The sequence below is a fragment of the Daldinia decipiens genome (genome assembly GCF_022478715.1).
Source record: "Daldinia decipiens strain CBS 113046 unplaced genomic scaffold F4813scaffold_23, whole genome shotgun sequence".
Taxonomy (NCBI): domain Eukaryota; kingdom Fungi; phylum Ascomycota; class Sordariomycetes; order Xylariales; family Hypoxylaceae; genus Daldinia; species Daldinia decipiens.
This window is the reverse complement of record NW_026054566.1, coordinates 413,560-425,294: the sequence shown is the minus strand read 5'-3', so window position 1 is coordinate 425,294 and position 11,735 is coordinate 413,560. Positions and strand designations below refer to the sequence as shown.

At 47.4% G+C, this 11,735-nt stretch overlaps 3 protein-coding genes across 3 annotated transcripts; all 3 read right to left on the bottom strand.

Annotated features, from left to right (window-relative positions):
* Positions 1-239: 239 nt before the first annotated feature.
* Positions 240-1,079, bottom strand: F4813DRAFT_397594 (uncharacterized protein). The gene has a single exon (XM_049247956.1). The coding sequence runs from the start codon at positions 860-862 to the stop codon at positions 296-298; it is 567 nt and encodes a 188-aa protein (XP_049098391.1). The 5' UTR covers positions 863-1,079; the 3' UTR covers positions 240-295.
* Positions 1,080-1,455: 376 nt separating this feature from the next.
* Positions 1,456-3,024, bottom strand: F4813DRAFT_364350 (uncharacterized protein). The gene has a single exon (XM_049243799.1). It carries the CDS (start codon positions 2,893-2,895, stop codon positions 1,624-1,626), a length of 1,272 nt encoding a protein of 423 aa, XP_049098390.1. The 5' UTR covers positions 2,896-3,024; the 3' UTR covers positions 1,456-1,623.
* A 6,645-nt stretch (positions 3,025-9,669) lies between these two features.
* Positions 9,670-11,467, bottom strand: F4813DRAFT_390790 (uncharacterized protein; the record flags this gene model as incomplete). The annotated part of the gene is made up of 2 exons (XM_049247068.1): positions 9,670-11,281; positions 11,352-11,467. The coding sequence occupies 2 exons, from the start codon at positions 11,465-11,467 to the stop codon at positions 9,670-9,672; spliced, it is 1,728 nt and encodes a 575-aa protein (XP_049098389.1).
* Positions 11,468-11,735: the final 268 nt, after the last annotated feature.

Genomic DNA, 11,735 nt, shown 5'->3' with positions numbered 1-11,735 from the left:
TTAATTGCTATTTATCGTTGTCCCCTTTTTCATAGCCCTGCTAACCCTGATGTATAGCGGTAGCCTGCTACCGTTGTCATCGTTGTAAACAAATTTCAATAATACTGAACAGGGAACCATGCATAATATATAAGAGTACATGTCATGAGCATAAATGCACATCCATTATTCTCAGGTATGCCTCTTTACCCGTATACTTATTCAGGTAATCCGATCCCACCTATTTGGTCACATTTCCGGGCATTCTTATAGACCAAGGAGTTGGCATGTAACTCAGAGGCGCGTCATAACTATCCTAATTTGCCCCCGGGTCCTCGGCGGGTGTAGATACGACCGTTCCAAATAGGACCGCACTATTCGGTGTTGGAGGAGGTGCATATTGGAACATATATTCGCTTGCTGGAGTAAACGGAGTTTCTCCTCTCCAACTATTTTGGTTATCCATATCAACCTCGGTCTCAAGCCTTGGATGCTCGTAGCCAAATATCTTCAGCATATTTCGTACATTCATTACGACACCCTGGGATAGGTATGTATAAGTTAACAGGTCCTGTGCTTTTTGTAGATCCATCACCGTGACGAAGTTGAACGAGAAAAGACGTTCTCTCGCAAGACTGAAGGCCAATCGTGTGTCGTCCATATCTGTGCTTATGGTTCGATCCCATTGAGCATCTAAGAATTTACGCCCGGTGCACCTATAACACTCACCATCTCCAGGGGTATATGGTCGGATGATATCGGACCCGAAACTCCGTAGACAGCGCTCGGGAAAGGAAGAGTTGAATTTTTCGCAATAGACGAGTTCTTCGTCTCTATCGAAATGTCCACAAACCTTGTACTTCAGTAGCCACTGTTGACACATCTTAAACGTGGTTGAATGTTATTAACAGCGATATAGTAGGACCAATAAGAAGCTTAACTGGTGTTTAAAAAATAGCTTTTACCGTTGATCGGATTCTATGAAGAATTGGGGAGGTGCTGGCGATTCTGATCGACTTAATATTACCTGGTGTCGCAAAGATATTGACGTAGAGAGTTCGCGAATCAAGCTTGAATACAAAGATGCTTCGGTGTGTACCTAAATATTTGAGTTAACGTGCAGAATTAATCTGAGGATTACTTAAGGAATTCACCCGAATCAACAGGCGATTTGCAGTCAGTTTGCTTATTTCGCTGTTACTGTTGGATGTTCTCTAAACATAAATTGTTTAGGGGATAGGATTAGTTACTTATAGAAGTTCATACTAGTGATATTGGAATTGTTCCTATATGAGGAGTGCAAAGAAATGGTGCCGTGGCTTTAATTCAATGGCATAGTCATTTCTTTGACTAGGTAAAAGACAGCCGGAAGAATTCATTTGAGGACAATAGGAGTAGGTGTGAGAATTACAAAAGTGTAACGTAGGTAGGTACTTACCTATTCAACAACAAGGAGCTGATGAGATGGCCTAACAATAGGAAAACAATGCAATTTAGCATATAACTATGAACTTATGTAGGCGTGTATCGTCAAAGACCATGATATCCATAACGTAATTGCTCACTTCTTTTCTGACATACCTGTGTGCTAGTATTGCATAGGCCTTTCGTTTCTGCCATTGACCGATGTTCCCCGTCCTAGCCCTACCCTCTGTTCGATCCGCCACGTCTCTCGGCTTCTAGTAACGCATCGAATTCTTTCTGAGCCTGTTCTTTTTCATAGGTCTTGTTTTCTTTGTCCTCATCTTGCTCTGTGTATGCGAAGCCCTCCGTCTTTGGCTGACTATCCCGGGGATTTTGCGTCTTATCCTGCCGCAGTCGGCCCCAACCTCTTTCCTGGCCGGACGAATCTCCCCGAGTCCATTGAGCACTTTCGGATTGTGACTGTTGTCTAACCCGATCCCAAGAGGAGCCACCCTGGTAGTCACGAGTTTGTTGCGCCTCTGCTTTCCTTAACGCGGCTGGGACTGGCGAAGCATCGTCGTCATCGAACAGATCCGAGTCATCTTCTGTATGCCGCGAACCGGAACCCGAGGAGGACGTTGATGGACTCCTGCTGACTTCCGAGGCTAATCCGTCGGGGCTGCTTTCTGACTGACCAGTAAAGGTATCATTTCCATATTCTCGGGGCACTTCATCTCCCGACCCTGAAGAATATTTATCACGTGGATATTGGGGAGCGGGAATCCTCTGGGAAGACTGAGGATCGGGACCCGGAAATACTGGAAAGCTTCGTTGTGCCCCCTGATTCTCGCGCTGCATATGAGAAAGCCTGTTAAGTTTATTTCTTCTAACATCTGCGAGCCAGTCCTTTAGGCGCGGGTCTCTGGATAAGCGCGCGTCATATGATGTTTCTGCTACAGAGGTAAAGAAAACAAGGGATCCGATTAGGTTAAAAGGGAAATAGCAAAAGAACCGAGACACATGCCAGGCGAAGACGGCCTTAACGCCCGTAAAAATGGGAAGACGTTTAGTGGGAAAGATGCGAGGATTAAATTTCCCTTTCTTTGGCTGGTAGAGTGGAAACCTGAAGGATTGTCTAGTCCTCCAACATATAGAAGAAGCAATTATCAAGGAAACAGGGTGAATCCAAGGAAGGAATCGGGCTGAATTGGCGGCAGCCTCACTGGTAGCGTCAACTTCACCAGCAGTCAAGCGGCGCTGGGAAAGCTTAGACGCTTGAATAGTCTTGTTGGTAACGTAGACGACACGAAAGGATTCCCTCATGAATACAAGGGGCGCCCAAAACTGAAAGCTGGGTAATCTTTCGAAATGTATAGTTGCGCCATCCTCAAAGTACCTCCTTTCTATTTGTGTCTGTTGAACCCGACTTAGGAGTGGCCAAGGAGGGTTGGTAGTGAGGTCCGACAGTGAGCTATCATCGAAAGGATGGTCAATTCCATCATCAGACGACATTCTGCCGTCGTGTTTAAGTCTTCCAGACTATTTGTTCGTTGTCGGCCTACCCGAGTGAGTCTGTCATCTGACCTCAGTGTCTTGAGTTATGTACCTATTGATCGAAATTGAGAATCGTGAGACTGAAAGTAAAGAAAGTAAAGGCAAACTGTATTTGGTGGGGAAATGTAGCTTAGGAGCTTGGGCCACATATTACTTGCATCTAGGTACCTTGTATGTAGGTACCTATGTATTCCGTACTACGTACCTTGTACTATGAAATCAACGTCATTGGCCCACCTGTTAGTATGTATACCTGTGTATGTACCTTAGCCACAAATATTAAGGTAGTGGACCTAGGTAGTGGGTAGGTGGGGCAGTAAGGTCCGTGGCTGTTCCATTATTATGTACAGGGTAAGGTTCCATTGAAAGTTCCAATTCCAATTCCATTTTCTATCGCGACGCGCTTTGGCGACGCGTCTTATCCATCCAATTCAATTCAATTCATTGCTTTGCTATTCAACTTCTCGCACCCCTCCAACTCGCTATACAAAGGACTGTAACCCTCAAAGCTAGGACCTTATTCTCTACTGCCAACATCCAATTTTTTGTCATTCACCCACTCCCTCCCTATTTATTGCCATTGACCATCGGAATCGGATCAAGATCTGTTAAAGACGAATTATGATCAAATAAAATCCACCAAAATATTACCACCATGCCCCTCCAGAAATCCTTCTCGGAACAGAATGGCTCTTCCAAAGTAAGTCGACATTTTCATAATAGCTATAACATTGAATTTTCAATACAATTCATTTCATAAAAGCCTGACTGGATTTTATAGACCCGCCAGCAATGGAGCAAAACCAGAAGCCATTCAACCGTAAGCCATTCAACTGCTACTCGAACCACGCGAAATCCAGTCTCTAAGCCACTTCAGCCCATCTCCGAAGTCACCAAGAATAAGCTCAATGCCTTCAAGCGTTCAGATCTTACTAAACCCCATGACCAGGAGGCCGAAGTATCTACTGTCTGCGTTGAAACAGCCCCGAACGCTGGCACTGACTCGGGAATTCAAGTCGGGGAGACGGCCAGCCTTCCCGCACCTAAAAAAAGCGCGACTACACCCGTGAATCGGCTAGTATGGCAGGATCTTGTTGGAACGGTCGAAGCCGAAGAGGAAGAGGAGGGTTCCCCTAATGAGAAGATTGGCTGGGATACAAAAGAAGATATACAGCACCGGCTGAAGTTGTCCCCAGTAATGCCAGGCAAGAGAGGAAAGAAGCGAGCACGGAGTTCGTCGCCCGTATCGTCACCCGCATCCCACTCAAAACCTCGTATCCCAGCTGTAAACGTCGAAAAGTTGTCGCGAGCGCTTAAGTCCCCTCACGCCGACCCTGCACTGGAATTATGGGATCGGTTTTCTTTCAATGGATCCACGACTGTTGCACCGCTTGGAGCCATGAATTCCACATTGGCCCAAATTATGGTCTCATCGTCACCTCGACCATCGAGGACAGCAGGCGAGAGTGGATTACGAAGAGCTATCAGCTGTGGGGAGAATTGGCCCAAACGTCGAAGGGTTGAACGGACAGAAGCTGCAAAGCCAGTGGAAATCAATGTTGAAGAGAGTCCGAGTCGTAGCTCAAAGTCATCCATGGTTAACGCCTTGCTGCAAAGTGTGACGGGGGAACTTAACAGATCAAAAGCGATTCAGGCTCGTCAAGACGCGCTAGAGTCCCCCTCGCGCAAAAAAAGGTCTTCTCAGCCGGTAGCACAGATTCCCAGTTCGCCTACCAGACGAAAGACTTCTTCAAGGCCTTCTCCCCCAATATTTGCCGCAAAAAGTACACCAACAATCGAAAAGTTGGAGCCAGAAGAAACGTTGGTAGGCAATTCATCGGACTACGGGGACGACGATTTTGATGATGATACACTTATGGAACTCGGTGCCAGTATAGGACAGTCGTGCGAGGAGCCCGTAAAAGAACCAACGGTACTACTAACAGATACCGGACAAGCTCGGGATCAGCAGCCCAGCCGAGAGTCTGAGTCATTCGACGATGAGTTTAATGATATGGACGACGACATAATTGCTGCCGCTGAAGACTTGATAACACAAATAGACGAGACTCACACGCTACTCCAGCCTGGTATTGCTGCGCAGGAAAACCCAACCCCTAGATCTGATGACCTTGCTGAGGACATTTACGGCGATGATTTTGGGGGCGATTTTGATTTCGACGCTGCTGAAATGGCTGCTACGCAATCCGCCTCCTCTAAGCAGATGGATGGATCGTTACCTGTACGTGGGCGATAATAGGGGTGAATTGAATTTGGTTGCTAAGAATATCTGTAGGTAGCCAATAAGCCCAAGACAATTCAGAGATACCTAGTAACAAAGGTTCTTGAAAGCCAATATGTCGATGACTATGGACGTGAGTCAATAGAAAAGGTAAGTATCCATGCAAGCGACCCTCTAGTAATATAACTAACACTTTCAGATTCTATTTGTCCAAGTTGACCGAAGTAATATCATGAAAACTGTTCATCTTCGAGGTGATTGGGTAGATACTTCTGCAAGCCCGAAGTCCTACGTCCATATAATCGGCCAGTTTGAACCTACTGGGCAATGCATCATAGATAACTCCCAAAACATCCTTATTCTCCACCCAGATCAACTAATATCAGCCACGGTTGTAGCAGACAGCTTTACCTGCATGCGCCGAGCTGTCCTCCAGGATCGTGTCAAGGCCTCCAGTGACAAGACTCCGCCTCTAGTATACGGAACTTTACTACATGAGATCTTCCAGGAAGCACTCATGTCGAACAAATGGACCCCGCAATTCCTGGATGGTGTGATTTGTGATATTACAGAAAAGCACGTGGAAGACTTATATATGATTAAGGTTTCTATTAGCGATGCCCGCGAACATCTTAGGTCAAAAATGCCGGAGTTGCGGAGTTGGGCATCGGCGTTTGTAACTCGTTTTCCAAAGGTATGCTTTCTAATTATCCAGTGTTAAGGGCAATTTTTGCTGATCTACTAGCCCGATGCTGTTGTGCAAGGTCGAAACGGCGAGAAGGCAAACATGTGTGTTACGAAGCTCCTCGACGTTGAAGAGCACGTTTGGTCTCCAATGTACGGGCTGAAGGGCAACATTGATGCCACGGTCCAGATAACTATGAAAGATGGCGCTCAACGGCGTACCTTAACAGTGCCTTTCGAAGTGAAGACGGGCCACAATGCTACAAGTAACCACCAAGCGCAAACATCTCTGTACAATCTTCTGTTGTCAGATCGCTACGATGTTGAGATTGCTTATGGTATTCTGTACTATATGGAAACATCTCAGACGATTCGAATCCCGACAATCCGTAACGAACTTCGCCATATGATTATGCAACGAAATCAGCTCGCGTGCTATATTCGAGAGCGTAGCGTCCAGCTTCCACCCATGAAACGAAGCACTAACACGTGCGACAAATGCTACGCAAAGGTCTCTTGTTTTATATACCACAAACTTGCAGACGATGGCGATCACGAGACGAGCGGGATGAAGTCTAAGTTTGATGAAGTCGTTCGGCACCTAACTCCGACCCACCAAGAATTCTTCTTAAAATGGGAAGATTTATTAACAAAAGAAGAAAAGGAGAGCCAGAAATTGCGCCGGGAGCTATGGACCATGGTAAGCACGGAGAGAGAGAAGCTCGGACGGTGCTTTGCCAACGTTATCATCGAGGAGGGTTCTGCTCTTGAGGATGCCAACAACCCAAGAATCAACCGATTCCGGTATACGTTTATCAAGGAGAGTCCCACGTCCGGGTTCTCTTTTATGGACTCTCAGCTCGCGGTAGGAGAACCGATCGTCGTGTCTGACGAGCAGGGCCACTTTGCTTTGGCAATTGGATACGTCACATCGGTGCGGAAGCAAAATATATGTGTCGCAGTGGACCGTCGACTTCATAATGCTCGTGTACGTCGGCCAGGGTTCGATGAATCAAATAACCAAGTTTTCGCCAGTATTATGGAGGTAGCACCTGAAGGAGCAACTCCTGCTCAGTCCCAGGGTAAGCTGAAAGAAGCACCTCTTAAATACCGGCTTGATAAGGATGAGTTCAGCAGCGGCATGGCGACCGTCCGGAACAACCTGGTTCAAATAATGGCGGATGGGGTATTTGGATCAAGAGAAATTCGACGTCTCGTAGTTGACCTCGCCCCACCGACGTTCAAGGCATCAACAACACAATACACAGTCGCTGACCAAGGGAGCTTGAATATTGACCAAAAGAAGGCTATTGAGAAGGTTATGGGCGCCAATGACTACGCACTCGTCTTGGGGATGCCCGGCACCGGCAAGACTACTACCATTGCTCATATCATTCGCGCGTTAGTTGGCCAAGGGAAAAGTGTTCTCCTAACCTCGTATACGCACTCCGCCGTAGACAATATCTTACTCAAGTTAAAGGACGACAAGATGCCTGTTCTACGACTCGGCGCACCAGCTAAAGTCCATCCTGATGTGCAGGACTTCGCCATCCTTGCCGGACAGCCAATGACTAGCTTCGAGGAGATCCGAAGCGCTTGGCACGAAACACCAATCGTAGCGACAACTTGTTTAGGAGTCAATCACCCGGTATTCAATGAGCGAACATTCGACTACTGTATTGTCGACGAAGCATCCCAGATTACATTACCTATATGCCTGGGACCAATCCGCATGGCACGTACATTCGTTCTGGTTGGAGACCATAATCAGTTACCCCCTCTAGTACAGAATGAGGAGGCTCGTGTCGGCGGCTTGGATGTCAGTCTGTTTAAACTGCTTTCGGACACACATCCAGACTCGGTGGTGAATCTCGAACACCAGTATCGCATGTGTGAAGATATCATGACACTCAGCAACACCCTCATCTACGAAGGTCGGCTCAAGTGTGGCACGGAAGATCTCCGCCATCAGAAACTCGACATACCTCACATAGAGAACTTACGGCAGAAACACCATAATACAGATACCATAATGCGTCCCGGTACACCGCGATCATTTTGTACCGCATGGACTAATGACAGTTGCTGGCTGCGCAACCTTATAGATCCTGAGGCCAGGGTCCGCTTCATCAACACAGACTCCCTACCCTCATCGCGCGAGGAGGCGAAAGGAAATCGTATCGTCAATCCCACAGAAGCGCACGTTGTGGTTCAGCTAGTCGACGCCCTACTAGCAACCGGCGTCCCGGCAGCCGAGATTGGTGTCATGACGCACTACCGGTCGCAGCTCTCGTTACTGAAGCACGGGCTACGGGCGCACGGTAGCAGCATCGAATTACACACAGCAGACCGTTTTCAAGGGCGTGACAAAGAGGTGGTGGTTTTAAGCCTAGTGCGCAGCAACGAGAGCTCCAACATCGGCGATCTACTGAAAGATTGGCGGCGCATCAACGTCGCATTCACGCGCGCAAAGACTAAATTACTCGTTGTAGGCAGTCGTGGCACGTTAAAGGGCGCAGGGGACCAAGAGATGTTGAGCCGTTTTATTAGGCTTATGGAGAGTCGCGACTGGGTCTATGACTTGCCTGCCGACGCGCTCGAGAGCCATTTCTTCGACGAGTCGGGCACAGGTACACAGATTACAGCGACTGGAGGTTGTATCGTAGATCTTACGAGTCCGCAGAAACAACGGTCTTCCCCGGCAAAGAAAGTACCGAAGAAGGGCTTCGTGGGGGTTCGCGCCTCTCATGCTCCCGACGAAAAAGAAAACCAATTTCAGCACCCAGAGACCGGAGCCAAGAGAGGCAGGATCACGGAGAGGGCGCTCCTGCGAGGAAACCTTATCACGAGGGATATTTTCAACGACATTACAGACGGCCGGTTTTGATGTTCTTTTGTCACTGCCGTTACTTTTTCCTGGGAAGAGGCCGAGCAAGCATGTTACTTGGATGCATATACAGGATTTCGCATATCGCGCATTAGGAGTATCTGTAACAAATATCGTGCTTGAAGCGTTAGGACGTTTGGGTTATGGGAATTGGGATGGGGTGGGCGTTTGGACGAGCAGACAAGATTTTATGAGTATTTTAGTTGGTATAGTAAGATACCTAGGTTAGGTAGTCAGCAGTAGGATTACGTCGGGATGATGAAGTATAAGACGATATCGTATCACTTATTGCACGTTTAACATGAAATATAGTCGTTATTTTCGGTGCTTAATTTACTCCATCATTCGAGCGAGCGTATAGAGAAAGTAGAGGTGAACATCTACGCGATATCCGAAACGAGGCGGAACTATTGTCGTTTTTATTTCATAAATTTCGTTAGATTCCAATGCTAAAGCACCCTCAAAATAATTACCCTATCAATATCCCGCGAAAAGGGCGAGCGAGCCGCCATCGTGGAAACTGGCGTAAATGCTATCTTTATGCATGAGCGAAATTACTAGCTGCGTGGTCTTTAAATAATTATATATAAACTTGAATGAAACACACCTTGGGAAGAACATCTGGATAAGTCCGGCGAAAAGGAGGTTGATCATAATTGCAAATGATCTCATCGACCGCAGATACATTGTTTCCGACAATGTCACTTGATACCCTTACCTGAATGTATACGAACTGTTCTCCTCGACAGATATTACTTACCTACCGTTTTATTCTGATTAGTTAATAAAAATGGAATCGAAATTTTGGCTAGCCTCCGGGTTTGACTGGATGATGCGTCGTGGTCGAGAATCGTAGGATTTCGCTCACTGCTGAGTACCTAAGGTACCCATCATATCCATTTATTGGGTATCCTTATTTTTATACCTTCTTTCGCCGCAAAGCCAAAATATCGGCAAGCTTCAAATGCCCCTTTGCCCCCCAGCCGGAAGGGCCACTTTCAACGTCGGGTCGTACCGCTGTATACCAACCCCATGCGCGTCTGTCAAGCTCGCTGGTGCCGAGGTGCTCTGCCCAGCTGTCAAATAGAAGTCTTAAGGCGCCAAGTAGCCTCGCGACGTTCTCTTCTTTCTCTTGCTCTAACGCTCTAGCTGTCTTCCTCTTCGACGTATTTTTTCCCGTTTGGCCCGTCCGAGTAGACGTTCGAGAAGTGGACAACTCTGCTTCGTGATCTGCAGAAGCATTTGGATCAGCACCTTCGCCACCATCGTCAAGGTTGTCAACTCTGGCGGCAAAGCTCTTGAAAAGATATGCCCTGGCGGCTTCTGGTCTATGAATGGGCATTCCCACTACGCCCGCCTCATAAGACCGACTGGATGCCGAGCCAGCAGCTTCAGATTTATTTTTCGCGGCCTCGAGGTCCAACCCCCACACAGCCTCACCGCCCAATGCAGCTTGCTCTCCCGTAACCCGGAGTCGTTCTGCCAGTGCGTCCTTGAGGCAATTTCGTATTATCCTCCACCGATCAGGTCCTAGCATGATGCCCCCATACCAACGAGTCATTACCACAAGAGTATTAATAGCGTTTGATTCTCGTAAGTTCTTTAGCAAGAAGTCGCCGCATCCGCTTTCACCGTCATCGAACGAATCTTCCCTAATTGTAGTTGCTCCGAATAAATTCGTCGGTACTTGAACACGATACGCCCAGGCATTGTGCGTCGCATTCTGCAAAGATGGTATCGCCGTAAATAGCGATTGTATACTCGACTGACGCTGGGATGGCGCCGTAATCTGCGTGGCGCGAACTATGAAAGTTGATTCTTTCAAAGTGATAGGTTGACTAGCCGACCAAGTATTCAGTACAGGACCAACGGGTGATTCTGATGATGCATTTTGGTTAACACCAGTTTCCGTAGCCCTCGGTTGAGCGTCCGCATTGCCAGCCATAGGATCTCCAGACTTAGGGTGGTCTTCTATTTTTTCGTCCCCTTTCCACTCATAACCTCCTCTTTTTAATACTGCGACTTCACGGCCCATTACCTTCACCCTGGGCTGACCATGTCCCCAACCTTGATCATCGGCGCTGGGTCCCTTTTCTATGCCGATCGAGACTGCTTTGCTCCTCGAGTTAGCGCTCACGACCGCTTGAGCTAAGCTTAATCGACTCGAAGGGGGCTGCTCCGGCATCGTGTATCGCAATAGTTCTACGGCAAAAGCAAGGACAAGCGGGGCTCGGTTCGTCAAGAGTACGGTATCGGCAATTATCTTCTCGTCTGTCTCTATAGGCAATGTAAATGATGCTTCGAGCTCGTGCAGCGCAACAGGCTCCGGTCCATCAACGTAACCTATTTCACTCGACTGCCTGGCACGTTTGGATGCATTTCCAAGGGTAGACCCAGCCCGCTTGGTCGTCGATGGTGCGGTCGGATTCTTCAGTCGGGCTTTGCAAGCACTATGGAGGGATCGAGCAGCTTTGGTGTCTTTTATAGCGGCGGTGACATCCGAAAGGGGACACTCGGCTATCTGTTGAATACTGCACTAGTTATTTACATATTATCTAACGAATGTTATATTCCCAACCTCCATATTCACTTAGTACATACCTACGGAGGTTTTTAGCTTGGAGTTCTTTGATTCGACCTAGAGCGTCTTTCATGGGAACTCTCATGCCGATAGTCATAAGCCGAATGAGCTCCTGAAGGTCTTGTTGCGACGCCATACTCGCGATCAAATTTGAGTTGACGTGCTGTGCTACATGTATGATTGTATGATTAGAAATTAGGAATTGATGTGAGTATCGAGTTTGTGAAGTTAATGGATAACAACTTAATTTAGATGAACGCGTCGAAGATTGAAAGAAAGCGCGTCAAACTCTGATTATCTATCGCTAATCTCTGATCGTAGCTGCATTGCGTCAGCATGCCTTCCAAGGGATGTACCTAATGTAAGGGATGTACATAGTGTATGTACAACTTACATGTATCTCA